General features: G+C 43.7%; 1 protein-coding gene across 3 annotated transcripts in view; it reads left to right on the top strand.

Moving 5' to 3' along the window:
- rimbp2b (RIMS binding protein 2b) overlaps positions 1 to 26460 on the top strand; it is a 103550-nt gene extending 77090 nt beyond the window's left edge. For 2 of the 3 annotated variants that reach the window (XM_042222801.1, XM_014335065.2), the window contains 19 exons: positions 1381 to 1529; positions 2099 to 2178; positions 2755 to 2864; positions 2965 to 3846; positions 6225 to 6376; positions 6875 to 7528; positions 7762 to 7911; positions 8224 to 8385; positions 9868 to 10644; positions 11735 to 11843; positions 12398 to 12523; positions 13864 to 14045; positions 16061 to 16229; positions 16409 to 16471; positions 16804 to 16907; positions 18268 to 18294; positions 18829 to 18900; positions 22836 to 22970; positions 25328 to 26460. In XM_042222801.1, the coding sequence (XP_042078735.1) occupies positions 1381 to 1529; positions 2099 to 2178; positions 2755 to 2864; positions 2965 to 3846; positions 6225 to 6376; positions 6875 to 7528; positions 7762 to 7911; positions 8224 to 8385; positions 9868 to 10644; positions 11735 to 11843; positions 12398 to 12523; positions 13864 to 14045; positions 16061 to 16229; positions 16409 to 16471; positions 16804 to 16907; positions 18268 to 18294; positions 18829 to 18900; positions 22836 to 22970; positions 25328 to 25522 (4298 nt within the window). In that variant the 3' untranslated portion in view covers positions 25523 to 26460. The remainder of the gene's footprint in view (positions 1 to 1380; positions 1530 to 2098; positions 2179 to 2754; positions 2865 to 2964; positions 3847 to 6224; positions 6377 to 6874; positions 7529 to 7761; positions 7912 to 8223; positions 8386 to 9867; positions 10645 to 11734; positions 11844 to 12397; positions 12524 to 13863; positions 14046 to 16060; positions 16230 to 16408; positions 16472 to 16803; positions 16908 to 18267; positions 18295 to 18828; positions 18901 to 22835; positions 22971 to 25327) is intronic. The other variant, XM_042222800.1, reaches the window with a different exon arrangement.
- The last annotated feature ends 1227 nt before the right edge of the window (positions 26461 to 27687 follow it).

Below are 27687 nucleotides of genomic sequence, written 5' to 3'. Positions count from 1 at the left end.
ACGCGTGGTGGGTGAAGAACAGGTGGGATAGCAAAGTGGCTGGGTTACTAAGGAGGGCAGCACAGGTGCTCAGCAGACAGGAAGGAGTGTCGGTGAAGGCGGGATCTATTTGTGGGAAAGGACAGAATCCCTCTCTGTGGTGGAGGATACCACCATGAAAGGTGGGGAAACTGAGTAAGTTCTGGGAATGATGCGGGACACTCAAGGGGGCTGAATCTTGGTACTCCAGCAGACCAGTTTTCCTCAGGGTGGGAGTTAATAGATATCATCTATCCTCCCACTGTAGCCACTGGGAGCCAGCAAGTAGAATGACTCAGGAACTGGTTGTAGGTCATCAGTGCTGTTTAGGCTTTTGGGCAGGTGTGGCGTAAGTCGACTCAGGAGTCGCAGGTGGAGTAAAAATATCTTTTTACTTTAGTCGAGCCGGGGGTTTAATTTATTGTCTGAGTATCAATCAAGTCTCTGTACTGGCCATTAAGACTTTAGCCGAGTTTGGCTGGAAAAGTGCAGCTGACTCTGGGACAGTCTTAGTAATTGGTTATGTGTCAGCTGACTCAGACTCAGGAATAGTTGCCTGACACAGAAACAGTCCAAACTTTAGCGAGTGACTCAAGGAGCAACACCACTCTCAGGAACAGGCTGAGAAAGAGGAGCAGTTGATTCAGGACCTGGCTTGACCTCACCCAGGATAAGGACAGACACTGGCAGGCACACTGTGCAACAGTGCCTGTGATGTAACAGTGAGCCGAGCAGTGGAGATGCATGATGTCAGCGCTGACTGCATTTCATTCTGGATGTCACTTTCCTTCGTCACCCCTCAAAATCAGTATCTATCGGGCCACTTTTATTCAGTTTGTCCTAAATTCAGGTTATCCACACAGAGATCACAGAACACATGGATGCTGTTAGGTTGAAGAACTAAGAATAAGTCAAATCAAACCAAAAGGAAGAAGATGGCAACAGCAGAGTTCAGGCAGAAACAAGCACACAGTCCACAGATTAATGATATAAAGTGATCCAAAAAAACTAAGAGCCAGGATGGAACAGCCGGGGAACACAGAGTACACGCAGATGATCACACAGACAACAAGGAGAAGCACAGGACTATAAATACAGACAGAGCTAATTCAGTAATTGATGAAAAAAGGTGAATGAGATTCACCAAAGAAGTGATGGACAAATAAAACCAAAGCAAACAAGTACTCTGATAGAACCACATCAATCATCCTGCTTAACAAAAATTTCATGAAATCAAATTGAATTAAATGGCAGAACCTTTTTAAAGGACAGCATGCAATCAAATACAAGATGAAAATTCTGACTTTGATATTAGTTCTGTTATATTGTGATGTGTGGAGCTACGTTGCTTTTGTTCCACAGGCAATGAGGCCCCAACAAGCAGATCTTTGATATCGGAGTTCATCCGACCACTCCAAGTCAGCGGAGACAAGCCCGAGCTCCTCTCTGTCAAGCCAACATTCCTCACTCGCGGTCGAGCCAGCAGTCCAGCGCGGGCTTTACTCTCTGAGGTATATTATAGTGTCCATTTGTACTCTATCTTTTTACACGTCCGAAATCAGATCGATTCGATACATCTCAAACAAATGGAATCTAATAAACTGTGGAAAGACGGTCTAAAAATCCCAAACGACACCGTTGAGACACAACGTGGGAGAATTCCCAATAATTTCAATCGTTTGCTCCACGTATTTACCCAAAAGCATTTCTGTTGTCACTCAGGTCAGTGGAGCTCTAATAGTTTCTGTGAAAAAGCTTTTTATTATAATTTTTTTTTAAGCTGAACTCACCAGTATTAGATCCATTCCCTCGCTCATGCCTCTGTGATCCCTTACGTAGACGGCACATTTGGGAAAATGCTGATTCATTTTAATCTAAATAATGTCTTTGGGCTGAACACGAGAAAATCCACACAGCGGGAATCCAGGAGGCTTCTCGGTGTTACTCATGCAGATTATTTGGGATTGATCAAATATATTTAGTTGACACAAGCTAAAACATTGAACCAAAGGGAACGTGGAAACATTAAGAAGCATTCGATGTTGAAACTGTGAAAATCTGTGAATGCTTCCTTCTCCAGATGGACAAAGATCTCAGCTCCACCACCAGATCCAAACCACGGTTCACAGGGAAGGTCCGTCTGTGTGTTGCTCGCTACAGGTATGCACACAAAACACACAATTACTTTTTCAACCACTGCTGTATTTGTAAAATAAATAAATGGAAAAAAAAGTTTGATCCTCATGAGTTTATCATTTCAAACCTACAGGGCTTTGTGCTTGCGTTACACCCCTACCCCTAAACCAAAGTGAAATCATTGTGATCATTTAAAACAGAGGTGGTGGAAAATCTCTCGCACTGAACTGAAAATCTTGCTCTGTTATTTGCTTTCTCTCGCAGCGCTGTGGTCTTAAATGTGACTCAGTGTTTCTGCTGCTAAAGAAAATAACCTGTCAGCATAGAAAATAATTGGAATCCTCAAGCACACAGATTTGTGAAACAGGGCCAAAGCTTTCAACCCACACTCTCTTCAACCCTCTCATATTTGCAAACAGCCAAATATAATAGAACAGAAAAAAAACTTTGTATTTTCAAAGCAGCGCTCGGCAAATCGTTTTCCTCGACATACATATTATGTTTGTGGTGTTTGATATAAAACAAACCCAAATGGAGAATAATTGCAACAAAAAAGTGTGCACTTTGGAAGCTAATTAATTTTTTTTCTTTTTACTGTAGTTACAATCCTTATGATGGACCCAATGAGCATCCTGAGGCAGAGCTCCCCCTGGTGGCTGGGAAGTACCTTTACATTTACGGAACAATGGACGAGGATGGCTTTTATGAAGGTCAGGCCTTTTTTTTAAAATGTGTTTATTTTTTTTTTTTTCCCTTCTTGCACTTTACCACGTGACCAAAGTACCAGCTGCATCCTTATTGTGTCCTCAGGAGAGCTGCTGGATGGACAGAGAGGACTCGTCCCATCCAATTTTGTAGATTTTATCCAAGATGAGGAGGCGCCCTCTGTCCAGCACAGGGACATATTAACTAAAGAACCTGGCTACCTCAACCACAGTAGCCTGAGGCCTCAAAGACCTGGGGTCGGCACAGGAACAGGCATAAGCAGCCTGCTGTCTGACAGTAAATTAGACTGTCTAAGCACCAGCAGCTTGGGCATGGACCTCCTGGGCTCCTCCACCAATGGCACGGGAACCTTGGATGTCAGCATTGACGAGGTCGGTGAAGACATTGTGCCTTATCCCCGCCGCATCAACCTGATTAAGCAACTGGCCAAAAGTGTGATTATTGGCTGGGATCCTCCGGTGTTCCCACCGGGCTGGGGCTCCATTAGTGGCTACAATGTCTTGGTGGATAAGGAGGTTCGTATGAGTGTCCCCTACGGGGGCAGGACAAAGTCCCTTATTGAAAAGCTCAATCTGGCCACACACACCTACCGCATCTCAGTGCAGAGCATCACTGACAGGGGCCCGTCAGACGAACTTCGGTGCACTCTTCTCGTGGGTAAGGACGTGGTGGTGGCACCTTACTACCTGCGGGTGGACAGCATCACGCAGGTCTCTGCTGAGCTGTCTTGGATGCCCAGCAACAGCAACTACAGTCACACCATCTTCCTCAACGGTGCAGAGTATGACATGGTCAAGGCAGGGGGCTATAAGTACAAGTTTTTCAACTTGAAGCCGATGACAGTTTACAAGGTGAAGGTTGTCGCACAGCCACATCAGGTGCCTTGGCAGCTTCCAGTGGATCAAAGGGAAAAGAGGGAAATCTCTGTGGAGTTCTGCACTCAGCCTGCAGGTCAGTCCTTAAAACGTAAGTCACCCCAGTGCAGAAATAATTGGTTTTGTGAATCACAGCAGTGGAGGAATTTTCCTTTGCATGGTGCATGGTTGCATGGCCGTGGCTAGAAATGCTGGGATATTTGTAGCCATGGTAGCATGACTAGAGATATCAATGTTAGTCTCTTGGTTGGTTGGTTGGTTGGTTGATCAGTCCATCTTACTGAAGTAAAGCCTCACAAAATCCTTGGTGGTGTGGCTTAAGACACATAAAACTACTACTACTGCTGAAGTTTGTGTTGTGCTTAAAATACATTTTGCCTTGGCTTGTCTATCTTTTTGTTCTTTTTCCCACTTGGGGGCAGTATAAAGTTGTTGAGGTGAATGTTGAATGTTTACACATCCAACAGACTCAGCAAAGTCTGAGAAAAATATGTAACAACATGCTTCCCTTCCTATATCTCACTTAGTCCTTAACCTTATCTGCTGTTTGGTGCCGATACAAACTGCAAACAGCTGCCTGCTGCATGCGAAAATAAGGTTAATCAGACACTCGGTGTGAAGCAAAGTCTTGTTGTTTGCAAATGCACCAAGGCAGGTACAAAATGCTTTGGATAAAAGGCTAACACGGCCTTCTTTTTATCCCAGTCTGAACGGTGCTCTTATAGACTTTGTTCTGCATAAAAAGCTTTGATTTCACAATAAATAAAAGCCTGAAAAATTTCCATCTGAGGTACCAGTCATCGTGTTTAATCGGGCACACGCATCAAGGTCATTACACTTACAAACATTTTAGTCATTTAGATTCTTCCCCAGCTACCTTTATATTGCCCTCGAGGATCTGTGTGTGTGCTTTTGTGATAAGACGTAAAGGGTAGAAACACGAACAAACAAGAAAAAAGACGTTCCGATAAAGCTGTAACGTGAAAACCCGCTTAAGAAGTATTCTGAAAACAAGGGTGTAAATATTAAGCATGCATCTCTGGGATTTCTTCTCCCAGGAGGCTCTTTGTTGCTTGATTGTTGCCAGTGTTAACTTGGGTCTCACGGCCCTGCTGTCAAGCGAGAAAAGCCATGGACAGGTAAAACTAGTCAGCCCGTTGTTGCCTATAGATTGAATATGGTTCATATTATTGCTTTTTATATGCACTCGGAGGGATGTTTAATGTGTGACACCTTCCATTTACCATGGAAGGAGACACTTCCAATTATTATGGCAGTCACTGAGAAAAGTGGAGCCAAACGGGAGATGACAGAGAGTTATGACGTCAAGAAGTGAAAAAGAGAGAGAGAAAGGGGGGAAAGACGGAGATCGAGGCTGAAGTTTGAATTGACATTTTGTGTTGGCAGCTGACGAGCCCGCATGCTGAGAGTTCATTAAACGATCCATCTATTGAATATGTTAATTAGAGGCGTCTAAAATTGTCTGAATAGTGGAGGCAGACAGCCGCTGTCAGTGACGACGGCAGTATCTGGAAGTGCTATATTAGGCTTCTGCACTCAGCGTGTGTTCTTCAAACAAGTTGCTTCATTAGTGCTTAGTGATGCATTTTTAATATTAGTCGCACAGAGCGGCTACCAGTTCGCTCCCTGGAAATCAGCGTCTGCCGTTTGTGTCCACTACTAATGAAAGTGACTCCACTGAGATATTCATTTAAACACTCGTTTCGGCTCTCGGAGGAGAGCGCGTTGTTTGTGACGGGGGCCGTTTAAAAATGACAAGAGGAAATGAAATCTCCAAATAGCTACTGCTGCTATTCAGAGACTGCGTTTTTTCCCAACAGTCAGTCTTAGAAATGTGATTAAGATTGCTCTGATGTAGATTCCCGGACGCTCGCGCAGCTGCACGTCACGGCTCGGAGATTCTGCTGACTGACTGTGACTCCCTCTTGCTCGCTGTGTGGCTGCAGGTGAACGGCGGCGCTGCACAGATGGGCATGTTGTTTAGTATGCATGCAGGATGGACAGATTGAGAAAATAGCAAACTGGGGGTTTTTTGATGCTCGGAAGAATATTGTCAGCAAGAGCATGATATTGCTATACATATAGCCAATGTTGGCAGACTTGGATTTTTCAACCAGTGCCCCGACATAAACCTGTTTATAGATAGAAAGAAAAATCATCCTACTGGTAAATACTGCTATTCAGCTGTTCCCGACTGATGTTATCATATGATATACCAGCTATTCATCTTAGTGAAATAGGTTTTAAATTCGAGACGTGTACTACAAATCCTCCAGATTGAGAACATGCTTATTCCATCCCACAGTGAAGTGGATATTGAAAGCCAGCGGTCCACAGTACAAAGGTCAGCTCATTCTTTTTTGATAAAACAGGCAGGGGTGGCAGGAACAGGCAGTCTGTCTTTATTTCCTCTCTCCTTGTCTGATAAATGTGCACTGTCCTCCGCAGGCCCCCCTCTCCCTCCCCAGGAGGTGCAGGTCCAGTGTGGTCAAACTCCCGGGGTCCTGCAGGTGAGATGGAAGCCGCCGCCCCTGACGCCTTCAGGAACCTCCAACGGAGCCAGTGTGATAGGCTACGCCGTGTGCACAAAGGGACAAAAGGTAACAAACAAAAAATTATTATTATTATTATTTTTTAGTCTTGCACTGCAGATCTTAAAATGGGTAGCCTCTGCCTTCCTGAGTTGTAACTTCTCAGTAGCACTCTATTGCCATCTCCTGGAGAAAGTCTTGAATGTTCATACGCAGCCCCGAGGCATGAGAAATAAACAGGTTTGCCCTGGGTCCCTTTTTCTACAGGCTATTTTTGTTATGCACACGTATGTATCCAGTAACTACATTTTTATCTTATTTTGAACTAAATGCCAGATATATGCTTTATTTATTAAGTATTTGGACGTTCCCTGAGAGGTGTGAAGTGAGTGTGAAGTATAAAAATGGTGCTGTGGCTGTAAGGCTTCAAATTATGGTAACTGTCTCGTAGAACTTTTACGACAGCCAAGATGTAAAAGCTACAAATGCATATTGATATATGTATGTTTGTATGAGGACATTCTGAATTGCCCTTTGGTAAAGACTCTGGTTTCTTTGTAAATGCAGATAGCAGAGGTCTTGTACCCCACAGCAGACTATGTGACTGTGGACTTAACCAGGATTCAGGGTCTGGAGGCGAGGGAAGTCATTGTAAGGACGTTATCAACACAAGGAGAGTCCCAGGACTCACCTGTGGCCATCATACCGCACAATCTCTTGGGCTCTCCACGCCTTTCCCACAGATCCACTGCACCTTCCCATCCCACACCCCACCCAGTTCACTCACAAACCCACCCTCCTTATCCATCGACGTACCCCCCGAACCACCCTCAGCCCCAGGTGCAGCCTCTGCCTCGACCCCAGCCCCACACGCTGCCCCACGCACAGCCTCACTCGCAGCCCATCCGCCCCCCTCCTCCCTATCCGCAGCCTCATTTTCACCGCAACTCCATGCCCAAATCCAAACCATTAGTAAGTGCCAGAGAGCCAGAAACCAAAGAGCATGAGGTGGGCCTGCGGCCAGCCCAGCCCTGGGAACGCTCCCCGTCTCCGCTGCCTCCCATGCGAGGTCCCAACCTGGAGCCACCGCCCTTCCAGCCACAGCGATCTCCCTCTCCACAGAGGATCCTGCCGCAGCCTCAGGGAGTCCCCATCCCCAACACCATCGCCAAGGCCATGGCCAGGGAAGCTGCCCAGAGAGTGTTTGCTGAGGGTAACCGGGTGTGTGAGGATTTCACTCTTAAACCTTTTCACAGCTTGTGATGAGAGAGCTCTCAGCCAAAAAGCTAATGGTAATATCTTTTAGGCTGCTTTGTAAACAAGCAGTGCTTTGGAGGAAATCATTAGATTTGTGAAAATATAGTAAGATAGTAAGCAACTTGTTTGTCTTTCTCATCCTCTCGGTTATTCTTCTCTCCTTTTTCCATCTAAAAGTTTGACTTTTCCCCTGTCAGGTCGAGAAAAGGAATATCTTCAGTGAGCGAGGTAATGCTTTGCATCCTGTCAACTCTGATGAGGAGGAGGATGGCTACGACTCGCCTCACGCCAGGAGGAGAGGCGCCTCAGTGGATGAATTCCTCAGAGGCTCCGAGTTAGGCAGACAGGTACTTTACAGAAAACACAAGCTGTGCTCAGCGTGTCAGGAGAATCGGTTTGCTGGATCAAATCAAATCAGTCTGAAAGCAAACTGAGTCCCATCTTAATGTGTGTATTATAATCTGTACTGTAGGCTTATAATTTGGACACTTTATAAGATACATCTTGCATTCAGAACTTCCTTAACTCTTAAAGGGACAGATTCAGCAGGTTTCAGGTTGACAGCATCACACAGTTGCTGAAAATAAAGGACCTGAATTCAGAGCTTTTATTACTTACCATCGCTCTTCAGCTTGCTTTCTCTCATTCATTTCCCTTAGCACCATCATCACCACTACAGCCACAGTGAGGAGTACTACACAGAGAGCAGCCGAGGATCTGACCTGTCTGACATCCTGGAGGAGGACGAGGAGGATCTTTACTCTGAGATGCAGCTGGAGGAAGGCCGCAGACGCAGCATCAACTCTCACAACACTCTCAAGGTACATATTTACCTGCACGCCTTCACTCTACAGTGGCCTGGAGGGAGGACACAGGAAGGTGGGGAGAAATAAAGATATAGGGAAGAAGGGCTCTGCTACCTCTGGAGATACCCGCTATCTTTCACAAGCTCTACAACCAGGCCCATCGTGGCTTTGCCTGGCTAATCTCCCGTGCCTGTTAGCTGCGTTAGCCGAATCAGCCTCCCTACTCTCCCCACCCTACCTGCTCCTCCACCCCTGCCCCTCCAGCTCTGCTTTATTCTTCCCAGGCTGATCATATGGCTGTGTATACATAAGCTGTACAAGATGCATGTGAGAGGGGAAGGGTGTAAACAAATTCCCCCCCCCCCCCCAAAAAAAAATACAGTGTTTTCTTTTACCATTTGCATTGCATTTGGATGCTCGATTTACTGTACCAGACTAGTTTTACAAGTGTTGAAAGTCAAAATGTTAAGACTGTGAACTTGAAATGCAACTATTAATATACTGTACTGTATCAAAGGGTCATGGCATATCAAGTGCACATGGGAATCTCATTTAAGTGAGTACTTAAATGGAAATATCCACTTTTGTTTATGTCTGTCATGTCCTAATGTTTAATTTGAATGTTATTGTTAACATTGTCGGCACATGATCCCGTCTTCATTTGGTCTGTCAGCGGGGATGTGTGGAAGACAACTTGATATCATGAAAGAAAAGCATTATTATAAGAGCGAGAGCTACCTGTACTGTATTGGCTGATCTTTTCTTTGTATTATAGCAGAAAATCACTACAGGTTCGGTTAGCATACCACTGATTTTGTCCAGTAAAAACCTGTAGATCAATGAGGTGTTAATGAGGGGTATATACTGGTGTATTAACTCTGTCTGTGCACCAGTTCTTCATCTCCTTTTTGTCATCACATCTATGTGAAAATCTCTGCTGCACATTTTTTATTCTCTTTAAACGTTTAGATGTTGTAAAGCGATGTGAATACGCAGGAGGAGTGCGTCCACTCAGCTTGGCATTGTTCTTTTGTTTTCTTCTCATTTTTTGCTTTTTAAAAACTTCATCTGCTCATTTCATCCTTATAAATGTTCCCACCGCCCTCACCTGTAACACTCACAGCGTCCAGTACTTTCATTCGTTTAAATGTTTTCCATGTGTAAACTCTGTGTCCACTTTTTACGATTTAACGCTCCATCTTAAAGCTGTGACAGATTCCTGTTCAGAGCATGCCATTTCCTCCTCACGGAATGAGACTGCATGTCTTACCACATAGCCACAAATAACTAATTCTGTCTTTATTTTGTCTTTCCCCCCCATTTGTTCTATTCACACACTGTGTTGTTTCCTGCCTGTTCTAAAACCTTCGAAAAACTTTACAACCCCCCCCCCCCCTCCCTCGCAAAAATATAAACTGAACCGTTTACTTGAACTGAACTGTGAAATTGTGGGACGTTGAATCCCCCTCCTACCCCCAACCTTGGTCGCGACTGAAGGCATATTACAAGCGTCAGGACTTAGCTGAGGAAAGAGACTGCTGGGACCTCCAGAGGGAGGTGGTGAAGCAGAAGTCGCTCCGCAGCAAGCGTCTCCACAGCATCCCCGAGGTGGCCGAGGAAGAGTCGGACAGCGTGGACAGCATGGGTCAGCGTCTGTCCTTCGAAGACGGGGGGCGACCGGGGACACCGCACACTCAGCGGAGGATGTACCCCCAAGACGCTCACGTGCGCAACCATCTCACCCCCAGCAAGAGCACCCGCTTGCAACGCCAACGCTCTTCCCCTCGCTTCACCGACAGCCGGTACTGCTACAGCGCCGACGACCGCAGCTTGGGACGACCCAACCGCCAGAACACCAAGAGCCCTGACAGCGGTTTAGACTGCGGCAGTGAAGAAGAAGGCTCTCTAGGGCAGGGCCATCGAGGGTACTACGCTCACGGGAGCCCCATGCGAGGACCTGTGCGCATCATTCACTGTGAAGGCCCCGTAGAGAGGCGGGCGCTGGCCATGGGCCGGAAAAGGACTCTCACACGGCAGTGCAGCGTGGAGGAGGAGTTCTCCGATGTCCCAGTGATCGCGGCCAAGTCGGTACACACGGGTGATTTTAGGAACAGGGAGCACTTTGGGCCCGGTCGGGATGCTGGGCCGCGAAACTACTCCAGGGAAGGGGCCCTGAGCGAGGGCAGGCTGAACGAGCTGGACAGGGTCTATTACAGCCCCCACAGGGAGGCTAGAGCCCAGTCTTTGTCCAGGCTCAACCGGGACCAGGCGCTGGTGTGTGATTCAGACTTTCTGATGTACTTTCCATCAGCAAGCTGCAGCCATTCTGTTTTCTTAATGTTGTGTGTTTGTTTTTTTGTTTTTGTTTTCTTTTTAAGAGACCCCCCCTTTATTTCGTTTGACTTTCTGTTTTCCTCCATTCTTGACAGTTTATCACATGGTCATGGTTGGTCTCATTTGATGTTTTATTTTGTGTGAATTACTTTGCTTGTATTTCTAGTGTTCGGTGGATTTTATAAAGTAGAACTTTCAAATTACCTAAAGGCCATTTAACAAAGTTTTGACTTCTCATGTCTTTGAGGGGAAAGGCTCCATGTAAAGGAAAGTCTCTGTGCAGTGCATGGGGACATGCTGCTCCTCTGCTCTCCCCCGCCTGTGCCTTCTTCTCTCTGCCAGCTGCAGACTTCATACGTTGCTCTCCATGTCTCACCCTCTAGAGCTCCAGCCATCTTCTGCTTTCCATCACTTCACATACAAAAAAGGAGGCCAATTCAAGACTTTTAGCCTGTTGGGATTCATTTAAGCCTTCATCTCTGTCTTAAAATTCTTCTTCATCACGACTTTTCACGTCGTTTCAGCTGATGTGATCCGAAGCCACAGGCTAAAGGCGTTAGTATCTTTTGCTCATTTGACCGCAGCTTCCCAAAGCTCATACTCGTTCTCTTCCCACTCTCGCTCTCTCTGTTCTTTCACCATGATTTCTGTCTCTTTGTGCCATCATTTGCTTCCTTTTCTCATCAAGGTGCTGACATGCACAGAACAAAACAAAACAAACAAATGGTCTTTAGCTTAACATCTGACCTTTCCCGAACCCCTGTCCATCTTGTTGTGTTGGGGGTTGATTTGATTTACTTTTCTTTTGATGGTTTGATCGGTTTCTTTACCATTATTATTATTTTTTCTATTATTTTGCCTTCCTAAGGACAAATGGAAACCACATCATTTGCTCTTATGTTTTTGTTTTTAGTTGTTTTAACAGGATTGTGGGATTTCTTTTTGAAATATTATTTTAAATGTTTACTTGCCTGCAGGTTGTAGGTGAATCGCGGTGCTGACTTCTTCTCTGTTGTTTTTCACTCCTAAGATCATTGGGAACTCGCCGTCACATGGAAGCGCCGATCGTCTGGACCATTCAGGGAGGAGGCCGGTTCACATCGGCACCCCTCCTCAGCGACGACCTATCCCATCCATTGGTTAGTGAGGTCACCACATGAGGATCTCCACCTGCAGGGCCACTGATGTTTGTGCTTGTGATTTATACCATGTCTTACCCATATGAGCCGAGCTGTACATCTCTCCCATAGAGCTTAAACAACCACGTAGACCCCCCGTGTTTTTTTTGTTTTGTTTTGTTTTTTTGTTTTGTTTTTTTGAGGGGGGTGGTGGTGTTTGCACACCCTGTAGCTGTCCATCCTCATGAGCTGGATTTGCCAAATGTTCACATGCAGTTTTGCAGGAAAGTTCACCCCAGACACGCCCCCACTGTCCCTGTGTTTACCGTGGGTTAACATGTTTCCATTACCAAGCCAATCCGACCTCCTCGCAAACAGTGCAAGCATTGCTGTTTTACATCCAGTGACTCCAGAGTGAAAACCTGTTGCCTTGTGCACCCTATCCCCACCCACCCACCCCCACCTCAGGGTAACCTCATCATCCTACTGTCTCAGCATGAGTGAATGGGCCATGGGGTAGAGCAGAGTGTGTGTGAGGGGGGATCTCTGACCGTTGTGATTGGTGTCTTCTGTAGAGATCACCATGGACAGTAACAGTGAGGGGAGTGAGGGGAACCTCTCACCCGTCAAGGAGGATGTTTACTATGGCAGTGTAGCTCGGCGCAGGATATGGCGATCTATGTCCTCAGAGGATCAATATGGTATGTGGTACAGCTTCTCTCCAAGATGACAATTCACCTTGACCATGCCAGAAAAGCCCAAGCGCTGTTGTTTGAACACATGCAGTGATGTCGCGGTGGTCTTTGTTCTGTTCTGGACAGCTGCTTTGTTTGGTTTAGTTTAGCTTAGCTGAAAAAAGCTGACGGGGGAAGACAAGACTGGCCACTTTTTCCTGTTGCTGGAGAATGAAAATCCCTTCCCTGTATGTACTCCTAATGCCTTAAACCCCAAGAAACCCCAACCCACCTATCCTGTCTTCCCATCTACCTTCCATGTCCAGCCCACTCTCCAACCTGCTGCAACTTAGCAATGCCTTTTTTTTCCCCCTTCCCCTCCCACCTTATTCTTTCCTCGACCTCCTCTTTTCCCTCTCCCTGCCTTTATGAGACTGTATCCCCTTTTGTACGTTTTTGCATGAGCTGTTTACAGTACAGTGAGAAAGACGGACACACTACTGGATGAATTATTGCATTCCTGCTTTGTCCGTTTCACTCAGGTGCACATTCATTACTTCCGACTGTTGAAGCACATTTTACACCACCCAAATGGCATATTTCAGTTGCTAAGCGGGAAGTTGTTGCAATATCTCCGAGCCATTTTTTAGACTTATAATCTGCCATTGTAACATTTAACATGGTGATCCATGAGAAGCATGAGGAACTGATATCAGATTCATCCTTTCCCCCTCACTGTCCCTGATATCTATGCTGCCAGGAGCTGCTGGGGCATTTGATGTGTTATCACCCATGTGAACGTGCCTCCTTTGCCCTTTTCCTCTGCACATTGTTTCCAGATCTGGCCTCAGAGCATGACATTACACCTGTGTTGTTGTGGGAACACCCTCCTCATTGTGTCTGAACTCATGAAAGCATGCATGCTAATCAGCCTCTGCGAGATAAGGCAGTGAAACAGCAATGAGCAACAGTGCAGTGTTACTTGTGTCCTCCTGGTGTGTATGGTTGTTCAGCTTCCCTTGCACCCTCCCAAAACTGCCTGACACGCATTTCCTGCCTGTGTTGTGTTGTTGTGTGACGTTTGGTAACTGACACGCCAGCAAGCAGAGATGTGTGAACAAAGAACCCCGGTGTGTTTCGATCGTTTCGTTAAAAAAAAGGGCCTGGTTGTTTTCCAAGTTAATATTATAACCAAGGTAAAATTGTATTTATCGCATTAAACCCCTGGCTCCTTTTTCACACATGCATCTCATCGCCCGCTCCCCTGTCAGCTCTAACAAAGAGACATCTTCTGCTCTCATTGCCTCTACAGCCAACGTGGCTGTATAAGGCTGGTAGTAGCAGCAGAGGCCTCCTCTATGTTTCAGACGGCTATGGTGGGCGCAGGCACGGGCGGGGACGGCGCTCCCCGGATTACTACGAGGAGTCCGAGCCGGAGGAGATGACCCGTGTGTTTGTGGCTCTCTTTGACTATGACCCCCTGTCCATGTCTCCTAATCCCGACGCTGCTGATGAGGAGCTGCCGTTCAAGGAAGGCCAGATAATCAAGGTGGTAGACTGTCTCTTTAAATACGTGCATACCATACAGACATGGTGGGGCAGTATTATTGGCCGATATTAGTTATTGGCTAATCTATCAATATCAGCATTTATAACAGCTAATGAACGAAAATTTAAAAAATCAATGAAGAAATGGGAGAAACACCCTTCAGCCATATTTTGAGTGATGAAGTTGCATAGTTTGTCCACCAGAGGGCACTCCCCTTTGTAGGGCTGTTCGATATAACATAAAAACATCTATCGTTTCATTTTACACTATCGTTTGTTTCGTGGTGTCGCAAAATAAACTGTTTACAGCAACATCTTTTCATAGTTTTTATGGTCACTGTAGTGGCTATATTAATTTCTTAAAGTTTTCTCTTTCTCTTATATTTAATATAACCACACTACGGACGGACAAGCAACTGTTTTTATGCGTTGTCGTTAGCAACAACGACGGTAAAACCATCACGTGTCCGCTTGTTTATTTTCCACATAAACCTTTCACAATAAAGCTCAAGATCCTGTTGAGACTTTTCAAAATAAACTGAATCACTTGAAAGAGTATGCAGAGAGTTTACGGATGAGAAGCAAAAAAGAGCCGTCAGGTGCTAAAACATATACCTTAGACTCAAACGTTACAACAGGCTTTTCCCCGCAGCACGCTGTGTAATAAATACTCACAATGAAAATGGTGGCCGTTACAACTTATGTCAAAAATTGTATAGTTTCATGGATCTGTTAAAACACTCGACTCCAAGTACACGACACCCAGCTGGAAACACTTCCAAGTCCAGCTTCCTGAGATTCACAGAACTTACAGACAATGTTAAATTTTTGTGATTTATTTAGTTATCGGGACGATAGATGTCTTATATCGGGATATAAGAGTGTGGTCATATCGCACAGCCCTACCCCTTTGGCAACACAACAACCAAGGAAGGCTGTCTGAAAGAAAAAAGGATCAGCATCTATCAGTATATTGGATTTTAAAATCACCAAATATTGGTATGCACCTTATCCTATATCAGTCATCCTTTAGCTTCATAACCCCCAATTTTTTGTTATTAAATTCACCCACCTTTAAATGTTGTTACCTTTAAATAGCAATCCGGTCTTTAAGTGATGACGTGATGAATCCTGCTTCCGGGTCCAAACTACTCTGCGTTAATTAAGGCTGATGTGTTTGTAACATATTTTAATGCTTTGTATCTTCTTCCATTTAATCTCCTAAAAATGGTCAGTGATCACTGTCGGCCTCTCTGGGTTTTTATTACCGATATTCATTTTAAAGTTCAGTTTTTAAAACCTTACAATGTAACTACAGCCCAGCCCATGCAGCAGTATATTAATGGCTAACCTTGTATTGTGGATGGATTATCTCAGTTGTTCTAGTGACTGAAGTTTGTCCGTTTACAGCATCCTGCCATGCGATTGCATTTGTCCCTAACCATCGGGAACCCTCAAGTTAACTTTTATCAAGTGGAAAAAAGTTAGCGTTTATCCTCCAGCTTCACTGTTTATATTATGCTAGCAGAGCTGAGTCGCTAGCGATCACATAGCACATCATTAAATACCAGCTAGCCTAACTTCAGCAACCCTACAAACATCACTGCTGTTTACTTTCCTGTCTTCATTCATGTTGAAAGTGATAGCAGAGCTGTACGTATGAATTTGTTTCAGAAATCTCTCAGTCTGAACATGATATATTATATTTAGATGGAAACTAGCGAGCTAACTTCCTGCTAACTTTGTTAAATTTAATCAATTGGATGCCTGGATGTTAAACTTAATTGTTACACCTGGTAGAGCAGCAACACTGATCATTTTATTAGAGATGAAAGAATTTAGACAGTTTTTCAACTCTCAGTGATGCCGCAGTGATCGTTTCACTTGGGGACCGGCAGTGGAGTTTGGGCCCAGACACGGCAAATGGCGTCAGACTTAAAGACCGGATAAGCTGTCCACTCCTAATCTGTCAGTTTCATGGTATCTGCCCTTTGACTCTGATACTTGTTCTTTTAGGTGTTTGGGAACAAAGACACGGATGGTTTCTACAGGGCAGAGATCCGAGATCGAGTGGGTCTGATCCCCTGTAACATGGTCTCCGAGATCCAAACAGAAGACGATGAAATGATGGACCAGCTCCTTAAACAGGGCTTCCTCCCACTTAACACTCCTGTGGAGAAGTTAGGTGAGACATGTTTTTCTTTTCCTCCTAAATGACCATCTGACTTTTCTTCTTCCTTCTGCCCTGATAACCTTTGTGTCTATCTAGCCAACTTAATGATACACTGGACTGTCTTTTACTGACCCGCTTCTCCTTTCCTCTACTCTCCCTGCTTAATTATGTTTTTCTGCTTTCCTGTGAAGTGAACTGTGACCGTTTCAAAGATGGCCGCTCAATAAATCGCAGGTCCAGAAAGTCCAAAAGAGGTCTGTGTGCAGCGAGATGCTCTTAAGCTCTCCACTTCATCTTTACTGCTTGTTTTTCACTCTTCACCATCTTTATTCATCTGTGGGCTAAATTTTTGTACCCCTCTTGAAAATGAGATGGTATATCTCAAGGGGTTTTCCAGATATAATGATTTTGAATACATGTATTATATTTTCTGTCATTCTAACATGGACACACTTTAAACTGAAGGCACATGGTCTTACACGAGCATTATGTATGGTCATTGGTCATCACACCCAGTTCCGTTTTTACATTCTTACCAGTGATTATTCTTGTCTCTCTATCTGTATTCTGCTTTTCTTCTTCTTAGAAAGAAACAGGCGAAGCGGGCGTCAGCAACCGATGTCCACGCGAAGAATGGTGGCTCTGTATGACTACGACCCCCGAGAAAGCTCCCCTAACGTTGACGTCGAGGTACCGTTCCCCGCAGCTCCAGCTTTCCGCTATGTCTCAATCATTGTTTGTCACAGAGGCGTAAAAGCAGAAAAAGCACCAAATATTTTGAGTCATGCAGGCAATGAGAGATTATATTCTACTATTAATGCTAGTATTTTTTCCAAGGTTTAGCATTTAAAGGAATAATTTGACCGTTTGAGAGATGCTCACTGTGTTGAAGAGTTGCATGAGAAGATTGATTTTACAGTCATGTCTGTCTGTTAAAAATGAACAGACATGAGGCTGCAGGGAGGGATCCACATATTTCTGGTTTCAAAAACAAATCTGTGTCGACCTTTATTTATCCTAGGTCATGTTAAGTATGCTCATGAGTTTAGGTTTACCACCATCTTGGCTTTTAGGAGCTTCACAACCACACTTGAATGAGAGGGCGAGGTGCTAAATTTTGGAGCTAACTTTTCAACAGGTTCCTAAAAAAAATGGAGAAAAATTCCTTAGATATCCAGTTCACTGTGTAGCGGGCTGTTATTTGTCAGATAATTGGGTTAAAGGCATGAAAGGTCCACTTTTTTGGCTTCAGTTAGCTTAGGTAATCCCTGACAAACAGCTGCGTTCAGTTGAAGCACATAAACCCTTAATCATGCAGAACTGTAACCCTTAATGTGTTTAGTCATTGCATTTAATTTTTTGCTGCTGGAAACCGATCACAAGTAGCTGGTGGCAGCCAACTGGTTGCCCACCAACAACACTCCCTTTCAGTTGTAAAGCAGCTACCAAGTTTATGTGTATTTCAGTTTAATTGAGTTTCTTTGTGTGCAGATCACAGTTAATTGCCGTATTATTACAAACAGATTGGATGCATTTGCCAGCTTCACCCTATTCAGGGGGAAATTGACAGCAGACTGACTCGGTGTCATTGCCATTTTATTGCCATCTTGACGCGCCTCCTTTTGAAGACGTTAGCTGACTGCAAGTGAAAACTGGTACCTGTATTCGAAGCAGATTACTTGAGATTGCAAGTTCACCGTGTTCAGTCGCAATAATTTTGCTCATCCTGTGGTCTTCAACCACTGTTCTCCCATTAAAAAATGTGAAACTACCCATTTGTGGATTGGCTTCATATTTCAGCCCTGGAGACGATTGCTCACCTGGCGCCCTGGTCTTATTTAACAGACAGATGAAGTTGTATTAATCTTCTTGTTAAACTCTTTAAGACAAAGTGGAATTATTCCCTTATTATTATTCCCTGGATAATATGTGCACAGGTGAGGTTATCTGAGGAGTTAGCGCTGTGTTAGCTTGTGCTGTCTTTTTTTTTTTGGCCCCTCCCCCCATTTCACTTACTCTCACCTTTCTATTGGCACTGCCACCGACACAGTATGAAGGCAACAGACTGAATGAGGAGGTGAGTGAGGGTTAGGAGGGTACGGTATTGTCTGCTCTCTGTGTGTTTCTTCCCCCCCACCCGTTTGTTGGAGTGCAAAAGAGGAGGTGGGCTTCGGATGCCAGGCCACGGCCCTCTGTCCTCTCCTCGGTGATCATGAATTAAAGCCCCTCACATGCATTGCCTGAGCCAGCATCTCCCCTCCTTGGTTTGGTCTTTTTTGTTGACCGCTCTCCTACATATTGTGCACATGCGCTGTTTGGTTTATGTGTTCTCCAGAATCCCATAAAAGAGATGTGCCCAGTGTGCTGCAATCCTGTCTTCAAAGTTACAACATTTGATGCATTAACAGTTGCAACAGTCCTGAGTGCTGAGACTGAATTGACACTAGTGTTTAAGATGCATCACAGTGATTTGGAGAAGGAAGCAAAAGCATTTCAAACTCATGACACTGCCCGAGAACTGGATGTTTTGGAGAGTGCTCGCTTGCTGTGACGGACAGAGATGGGCTAAACATGTCGTAATGCTGTTTTTTTTCTTCTTCTTCTTTGACAGACTGAACTGACTTTCTGTGCCGGTGATGTCATCACAGTTTTTGGTGAAATAGATGAAGATGGATTTTACTATGTAAGTACACAGAATTCACATGAGCTGACCAGAGGACAAAGCAATACGAGGTTTATGGACAAAAAAAAAGTGATTCAGCTAAAGGTTTTGGGACACTTTATAAATTAATTTACCGTATTTTTCGGACTATAAGGCGCACCGGATTATAAGGCGCGCTGTTGATGAACGGGTCTGTTTTCATACATAAGGTGCACCGGATTATAAGGCGCATTAAGCGAAACAAAACAGTCAGATAAGTCTGTGAAGGTTCTCAGTCATCCAGGTCATCGTAGTCAAAGGAGCTTGCAAAGAAAAGCGTCTGGACTTCTTTAAGTTGCTTGAAGACGTTTCACCTCTCATCCGAGAAGCTCTTCAGTTCTAAGGTCAAATGGTGGAGAGTCCCAGATATAAACTATTTAGGCTATTAGGTATCCTAAATGGGCGTTCTTAAAGTCAGCAAAGAGGCACAGAAAAGAAGATCAGACACCAGCGAGGGAGGATAAGAAGGACAGACGCAACAACATTGTCATCCCCTATGTAGCCGGTGTATCAGAAAAACTCAGGAGAGTTTTCTCCAAGCATGACATCCCAGTGTATTTCAGACCCAGCAACACGCTCAGACAAAAACTGGTTCACCCGAAAGACAAAACGCCAAAACACAGACTTAACAATGTGGTGTATGCTGTACAGTGCAGCGAGGAATGCCCAGACCTCTACATTGGAGAGACCAAACAGCCACTTCACAAGCGCATGGCACAACACAGAAGAGCCACCTCCACAGGACAAGACTCAGCAGTCCATCTGCATCTTAAGGATAAAGGACACTCTTTCGAGGATGCCAATGTTCACATTTTGGACAGAGAGGACAGATGGTTTGAAAGAGGAGTGAAAGAAGCCATCTATGTCCACTGTGAGCGACCATCTTTGAACAGAGGCGGGGGTTTACGACACCAACTCTCTGCCATCTATAATCCAGTTTTGAGATCCCTTCCCAGACGCCTTAACGCCCACTCACATCCTGGGCCATCTGACCTCAGGAATTCGCATGATAAGGTGGGGCCAGGTTTCACAATGAACACACCCGAAACTCTGGCTGATTGGGACCCACCCCAGTTTCACACCTTGGCTCAGGCGATTAGAGGATCATCAGGGGGTCCTTTTGTCCCTCTGTGGGGGGTTACTCCCACTAGGTTTATATCTGGGACTCTCCACCATTTGACCTTAGAACTGAAGAAGCTTCTCGGATGAGAGGTGAAACGTCTTCAAGCAACTTAAAGAAGTCCAGACGCTTTTCTTTGCAAGCTCCTTTGAGTCAGATAAGTCAAACTTTACTCAACTCATTCTTCTTGCTTCCTCCACTTCCCTACCATTAACTGATTAATGTTGAATTCTCTTGCAGCTGCTCTAGTTGCCATCGTGTGTTGCAGTATTATTAATGACTAACCTGGTATTGTGGCATGGATTATCTCAGTTGTTCTCCGGACTGAAGTTTGGTCCGTTTACAGCATCCTGCCATGCGACTGCATTTGTCCCTAACCATTGGGAACCCTCACGTTAACTTTTATCGAGTAGAAAAAGTTAGCATTCATCCTCCAGCCTTACTGTTTATGTTATGCTAACATAGCTGAGTCGCTAGCGATCACGTAGCACATCATTATATACCAGCTAGCACAACTTCAGTAACCATACAAAAGTCACTACTGTTTAGTTTTCTGTCTTCATTTATGTTGGAAGTGATAGCAGAGCTGTACGTTTTAATTTTTTCAGAAATTTCTCAGTCAGAACATGCTATATCATGTTTAGATGGAAACTAGCGAGCTAACTTCCTGCTAACTTCTAACTCCATTAAATTTAATAAATTCTGTTTTCATGGACGCCTGGATGTTATTTAATTGTTACTTAATTGTTACACCTGGTAAAGCAGCAACGCTGATCATTTTGTGAAAGAATTTAGACAGTTCTTAACTCTCAGTGATGCCGCAGTGTTCGTTTGACTTTGGGACCTGAAGCGGAGGGAGTTTTGGACCCAGATTATTCCGCAAGGTTCTTGACTACGGTAGCCGTAATGCTCTGACAATCCATCAACCGGTGCGGCTTCGTAGCTTACCAAAGTCGTACTAAAACATTTTTTGACAGATTGCCGTGTACCACATAAAATTGGTTCGAGGTCAGTAAGCACAACCAAAATTCACACATAAAGCACACTGGATTATAAGGTGCACTGTTGATTTTTGAGAAAATTAAAGGATTTTAAGTGCGCCTTATAGTCTGAAAAATACGGTATAGAATATGCTTTACTGTAGCGGACTACCTTTTGTCTACAGGAACCAATTTGCAATTACAGTTTTTCATGGCGGATTTAGGTTCTGTCTTCATGTAATCCCAGACTGAAGCCAGGCATTGAGATCTTGGCCAGATTTCTCACAGCTGAAGATGCTTCTTTAGGTGTCAGTGATCAGATTTCTCCCTGATACAGTTATGCAAATGGTCAAATTAATCAATCATAATATTGTTTTCTTGTGAAAGAACATATGATACCAAGATCCTGTCAAACACAGGAGGGTTCTCCTGCAGTTAAAGGAAAATGATAACACGCATCTAAAAATGGTTATGTGAGAATGAAGGAATATAATGAATGATTAACTGGCCTAAAACTCCAACACAAGAACAGGCTTGGCAGAGAAGGAAATTAATAGTGAGGAAAACAACCATCAACCACTTTATTAGGTACACCTTCCTGTATCAGGTTGGATCCTCTTTTTGCTCTAGGACTGCTTTAGTTCTTCGTGGCACAGATTCAAGACGATTCTGGAAATGTTCCTTAGAGATTTTGGTCCATATTGACATGACAGCATCACACAGTTGCTGCAGATGTGTTGGCTGTACATCCATGTCGTGCACCACATCCCAAAGGTGCTGTGATGGATTGATGTCTGCTGACTCTGGAGGTCATTTGGGTTCAGTGCACTCATTGTTGTGTTTCAAGAAACCAGTTGAGATGATTTGAGCTTTCTGACATGATGCATTATGTCACTGGAAGCAGCCATCAGAAGATGGGTACACTGTGTTCATAAGGGGATTAGGATGTAGTGTTTACTCAGGTAGTGTTTAAATGATGGTGACCTGATGCTAAGCGACACCATTGCACCACCACCAATTTGAAGCGTTGATACAATGCAGGTCTGATTCATGCTTTCATGTTGTTTCTGCCAAATTCCGACTCTACCATCAAATGTTGCAGCAGACATTGAGACTCATCAGACCAGACAACATAATTATATTCTTTTGTTGATCAATTTAGGTGAGGCTGTGTGAATTATAGTCTCAGTTTCCTGTTAGAAGTTTCCTTGCTGGAGTGGCTGCCAGTGTGGTCTTGCGTTTTTGAAGCCCATCTGGTTGTGTATCCAGAGATGCTTTTCTGCATTTGCTGGTCATAACCAGCTGTTGCTTTCCTCATCAGCCGAATGCAGTCCGGTGATTCTCCTCTGACTCCTGGCATCAACGGGCATTTTCCCCCAGAGAACTGCTGCCCACTGGATATTTTCTCTTTTTCAGATCGTTCTCTTTAAACCCTAGAGATGGTTGTTGGAAAAATCCTAGTAGATCAGCAATTGTTTGAAATCCTCAGACCAGCCCCTCTGGCATCAACAACCATGGCAGGTTCAAAATCACTTAAAACTCTTTTTGTCCTCAACCTCCGAAGCTCGTCTTGACCCTATCTACATGCCTTTTAGCATTGAGCTGCTGTCACGTGATTGGATATTAGATATTTGCGCTGATGAGAAGCTGAACAGGTGTAACTAATAAAGTGGCTGGCGAGTGTTCCTCAAGTTTCTCGGTTTTACTGCTGCTAAAATTCTCCATCCCTGCTACGCGGAGAAAGGTTTAAAGCACAAGGTAAAAATTGAAAGTTAAATACACCACAGTGAGTCTCGCTGTCCTCATGTACTCCACAGGGTGAGCTCAATGGACACAAGGGACTTGTTCCTTCCAACTTTCTAGAAGAAGTGCCTGATGATGTAGAGGTTTTTCTCACTGACTCACCATCTCGGTACCCCCAGGACACTCCAGCACGGATAAAGACCAAAAGGGTACATGCTCCTTCGCAGTACTAGCGCTCTGTCATCCATTTACTGTTTTCAGTTCCCTCTATCTCCTTTAGTTTTGTGTCTGTGCGTGTGTGTCTCATTGAGCAAAAAGGGATTTCTGACTTTATAGCATTACACTGTAAATAAATAGATGTCTAAGAAATCGATGAAAAGAAAAAAAATGAAATTTTAAGACAGAGGTATTTTATTTTTCATGTTCACTGCTGTGGGTGGGAGTGGGAGTTCTGCATTGTATAATACATGGATATATTGTATTCATAAAGCATTCTCAATGAGAGTAAAATTAAAGGGCAAGAAGCTCCTGTGACTTTTTACTTGTCATGTCATGTCTGGGAAAAGATCCGTTAATACCTTTTTTTGCACATGTGTATTTAGCATTCTGACAGATGCTTTATGAATATATTCTGTGTTTGATCTTAAGTCATTTCTAATAGAGTAAATAGTTTTGTTGTACTGAAAGATGAACTATGTAGTGTGTAGCTCAGCATGGTATATAGTCCAGATGCATGAACTCTTGATCATTTTATATAAAGATGAGTCTAGTGTAGTTCAACTTTTTGTATCTGCTCCTGAACACCTTGTTTTGTAAATTGCTTTCTTGTAAAGTAGCACGCAAAGGTCACTTAGCCTATGTTGCCATCAGAGAATCATTTCAGAAGTAACTCTTTACTAAATGTAAATATGTGATGTTATTTTTGTGTTTTAACAAATAATGCAATTGTTAAAAAAGAATATATTAATAGGTGTCATTAGATATTTCCTTCCTTGTGTTCTAATTTGCCATTATCATAGTGCAAACTATTGAAATGCCATCACCATATTTTTTTGTTTTTATTTCTTTTCCTCACCTGCTTGGCAAAACAGAAGAAGAGTGTTCATTTCACACCTTAAAGGCTCTGTTTCCGTCACGTAAGTGAGCAACTGAGGATACCAAGATTACGCTCCCCTCGTCTAATGCAGATGTCATGGGTACCCTTAGTTTCTGGTATGCAACATGTATACTTTGTATGACATTCCTGTAGGTTGTTTTAGGAAACTTCTCTGTGTTACCAAAAAACTTGATGCTGTTTGTTGGTAGGACATAGAAACCCTAGCCAATGCATTAGACAAAAAAAGGTGTGGTATCTTCAGTTGTTTCTCTGAGTGTTGTACATGACAATGTCCGTCTCCTGAAGCAAGGCTCCTGCTGTAAGTCATGGTAAGCTAAAAGGCCATTGTTGCACAGCGACCCTCAAATCTGGAAAATAACAGTTCAAATTAGATATACAGTAAAATCAAGGAAAAGCAGAAAATCGAGCAATTCTATGCAAAACCACATTCACAAAAATAAACATTTTAAACAAGCTTGTTTGGTTTTACACTTCAAATTGTCACGTTTTTTCTTCTTCCTGTAGCCAAATTTAGGATGGGTTTTGTTATTATTATTATTTTGCCTTTTCTTGTTTGTGATCTGGTTTTCAAATCAGTCCTAATCCTGTGAACCAAGATTAGCTAGTTGACGACCAAGAACTGGTTCTTAATTCAAGTGCGACTATGCAACTTTTGCTGCACAGCGACCACTGCAAATGGCACTGAAGGTGCCGTGCAAAACAGCTGCATTAGCATTTAGCTAAAATGCCAAGGCGGAAGCCTGACTCTGAGCAGTGGTGCATTTTATTTTGTGCTTTGACTTGTAATTGGACAAACAATTTTCTCTCAAAGGTCACGTAGACTAGCTTTCAAAATCACACTTCATTTTTACCCGTGTGTAAATTACTGTGCGTTGACACATGTATATATAAATGCAACTTCGTACAAATGTGATCTTTTGTCCTGTGTCTTCCCAAAGTGCAATTTAAAGGAGCCTTTTAGCTCATGATTACAGAAAAGGAAGAGTGGCTGGTGGTTTCTCTGTAACCCAGTTGTATCAGTAAATATGTATATGTAAGAGGGAGGAAGGTGAATGTGATGTAGATCTGTCCCAAAATGCAAATGTATCTTTTTATGTGAGAGGAACTGCCCCGCCTTTGACAGACAGTGTTGGGAAATGTTGTCACCTTAAACTGATGTGGAAGTTAGTCAATGTCAAGTCTAAAATTCCATGTTCCTGTAGTTTATTCATAGCAGCTTCATTTAAAAAAAAAAAAAGAAAAGAAAAAAAAGCTATATGTACAAACACTGTTTCTACCTGACAGAGTGGGTGGGTTGGGTCAACATCCAGGGAGGGCAGTAGACTTCAGAGCTATGCTGGCCCAGCTGAGACAGAAAGGACTTAAGAGAAGGAGGGGAGTAGTGACAGGGGTGTTAGAGACGGTTGGCTTTTTAACACCCTCAACTGTCCCTTACGGGTCTCCCATTAGGTTCCATTGGAAAAATCGGGTCCGCCCAGAAGAGCAGCCTCTTCCACAGTGCGTCCACACATCCCTGGCTCTGGCCCCGCCACCGTGGGGCCCGGCAGTCCCATCAGGGCCCCAATGGACATGTACTCCAAAAAGAAAAAGGGACTGCTCTCCAAAGGGAAGAGACTATTGCAAAGACTTGGCGCTGTAAAATAATTTCTTGACATACTTGGAGAGTGTCAGCCATATCCTTGTAGTGTTTTAAAAACAAACTCATCCAAATGCAGTGGACAGGTGGCATTTGTGAGCTTTAGCAAATGCTTTATTCTTTTACATCTGTTGTACACTAGAATATTTGTACTTTGTCGAACAGTATCCACTCATATTTTCAAAAACATTTCATATTACGGTCCCAAGACCTCATAATGTCGGACGATGTAGTGATCTTACCTCCAACTCTCTGGCTGATGAGATTTTGCTGTAGAAAGGAAAGCCGGAGCCTGCAGCGATTTCCATTTTCTGCTTGGTCAAGTGTGACACTTAAGAGACATCATGAGTCAAGTGTGTTGTACACAGAAACCAGAATGTCGTTCAAATACTGAGGGCTCACTTAAACCTTGGAGTCCAGTTTGAATTTGATGTGAAGATGGATTTGAGTGTCTTTACTTGAGCTAGTCCAAAACAGCCAGTCGTAAATTGTACACAAGGTTTGCATGCGTTACTTCAGCACATTCCCTCCTGGCCCCTTCAGATCGCATACGATGCAACGGGGTTAGTGTGGAACCTGGAGCATGCAGTACTTTTAAGTCAGCATAGCTGACATACTGTGCAGTAAACGTTGACAAATCAGCAGAATTAACTCCTTCTCTTCTGCCCTACTTCAACAGCTGTGATATAGGCATATTTCCCTCCCCAGAGACGTGTCAGCAACAAGCACATACTGTATTTACTACAGGGTCTTTGCAGTCAAATCAGCCTAAATGACAATGCCTAGTATATCCAACCTCCATGTATTTGCCTTATAATTGCACAATGGGTAGTACTTTGTCCAGTAGAGCAGCGGTCCCCAAACTTTTTTGCACCACGGACCGGTTTATGCCCGACAATATTTTCATGGACCGGCCTTTAAGGTGTCGCGGATAAATACAACAAAATAAAACTAGTACCGGTACCGAAAAAACGAAAATTTATTCATAACACACGTGAAAAGACCAAGGAAAACTGAGTAAACGATAACAAAATAACCCTGAAAACTATACATTTCACACCTGAGCCTCAACTGTCGTGGCCCGGTACCGGTCCGAGGCCCGGGGGTTGGGGACCGCTGCAGTAGAGCATGCAGTTTCATGCCTACTATTCATTTATGTTACTTCATAAAAGCCGTTCGCAAATGTCAATCCCAACTTGTGACATGCAGGGTATTGTGTGACTGTTGTGTTTCCATGCGACAGAGCTTACGTAGAACTATTCAAGTCTCCAGTGTTGTCGTCCATTTATTGTTAAACCTCTCAAAAATAAACATTTTTGTAATCCTAGAAAAACTTTTGAAAATTCTCCCCCTATACCACATTCATATGTATGGAGATTTTTTAAAAGTTGACACTATACTCCCAAATTAAAACATGACTTTACAGTTGCATTAAAGAAATAGTTACTGTGCGATATGGCATCGGCAGATCAAATCAGCCATTGTACTGCGGTGGATTTCTAACATGCAACACTTCTGAGCTTCACTAAATGCTACAGGTTTGATGACTTCACAGTAGTAAACAGTGAGACACAAGGCTACCTCTATGCTGCCCCTCCTAACCCAAAATATATTTGATCTGAAATACTTTTCTTCAAGCCAATCCGTCAGTGATGCCTGTTCAGTGTCCCACTTTATGTTGGTGCAGGATACAAGTACTGTATATCGATATATCTATATATATATCTACACCTTAATGTAGAGTAGTGAATGTACAATGAATTGAAGGCCAATGTATTTTCAAAGCTGCCCTAAGGGATTGTGCAGATGTCCATCCTTGTGCGTGAAATGGAACAGTCCACCTCCTCCTACCTTACATCATTCAGTTTCCCATTTCATCCTCCCATGCCGTTTAAATCCAGACTATTTTCTATACACAAGAGTTGAACTGAAACTGCCAAAAACAAAGACGAAAAAAAAACAAAACAAGAATGTATGCAAAACATTCTGATGCTTTCTGTACAATTCTCGGCCAGACCGCCATCTGCACCTACAGTAAACTGATGAACACCTTTTTCCTTTTTATGAACCACTTCCTCAGACATTGCTTCTCTTCATTTTGAGTGACTGTTGCTCTTTTTGTACTTTGTCCATTTGTTAAATTGTTTTTAAATGTTTATACTTGATTTTCAGA

This window comes from Haplochromis burtoni, unplaced genomic scaffold (genome assembly GCF_018398535.1).
Source record: "Haplochromis burtoni strain Fernald_Lab_line unplaced genomic scaffold, NCSU_Asbu1 Contig_95, whole genome shotgun sequence".
NCBI classification, from domain to species: Eukaryota; Metazoa; Chordata; class Actinopteri; order Cichliformes; family Cichlidae; genus Haplochromis; species Haplochromis burtoni.
The sequence above is the reverse complement of the archived record's forward strand: the minus strand, read 5'-3'. Positions and strand labels throughout refer to the sequence as shown.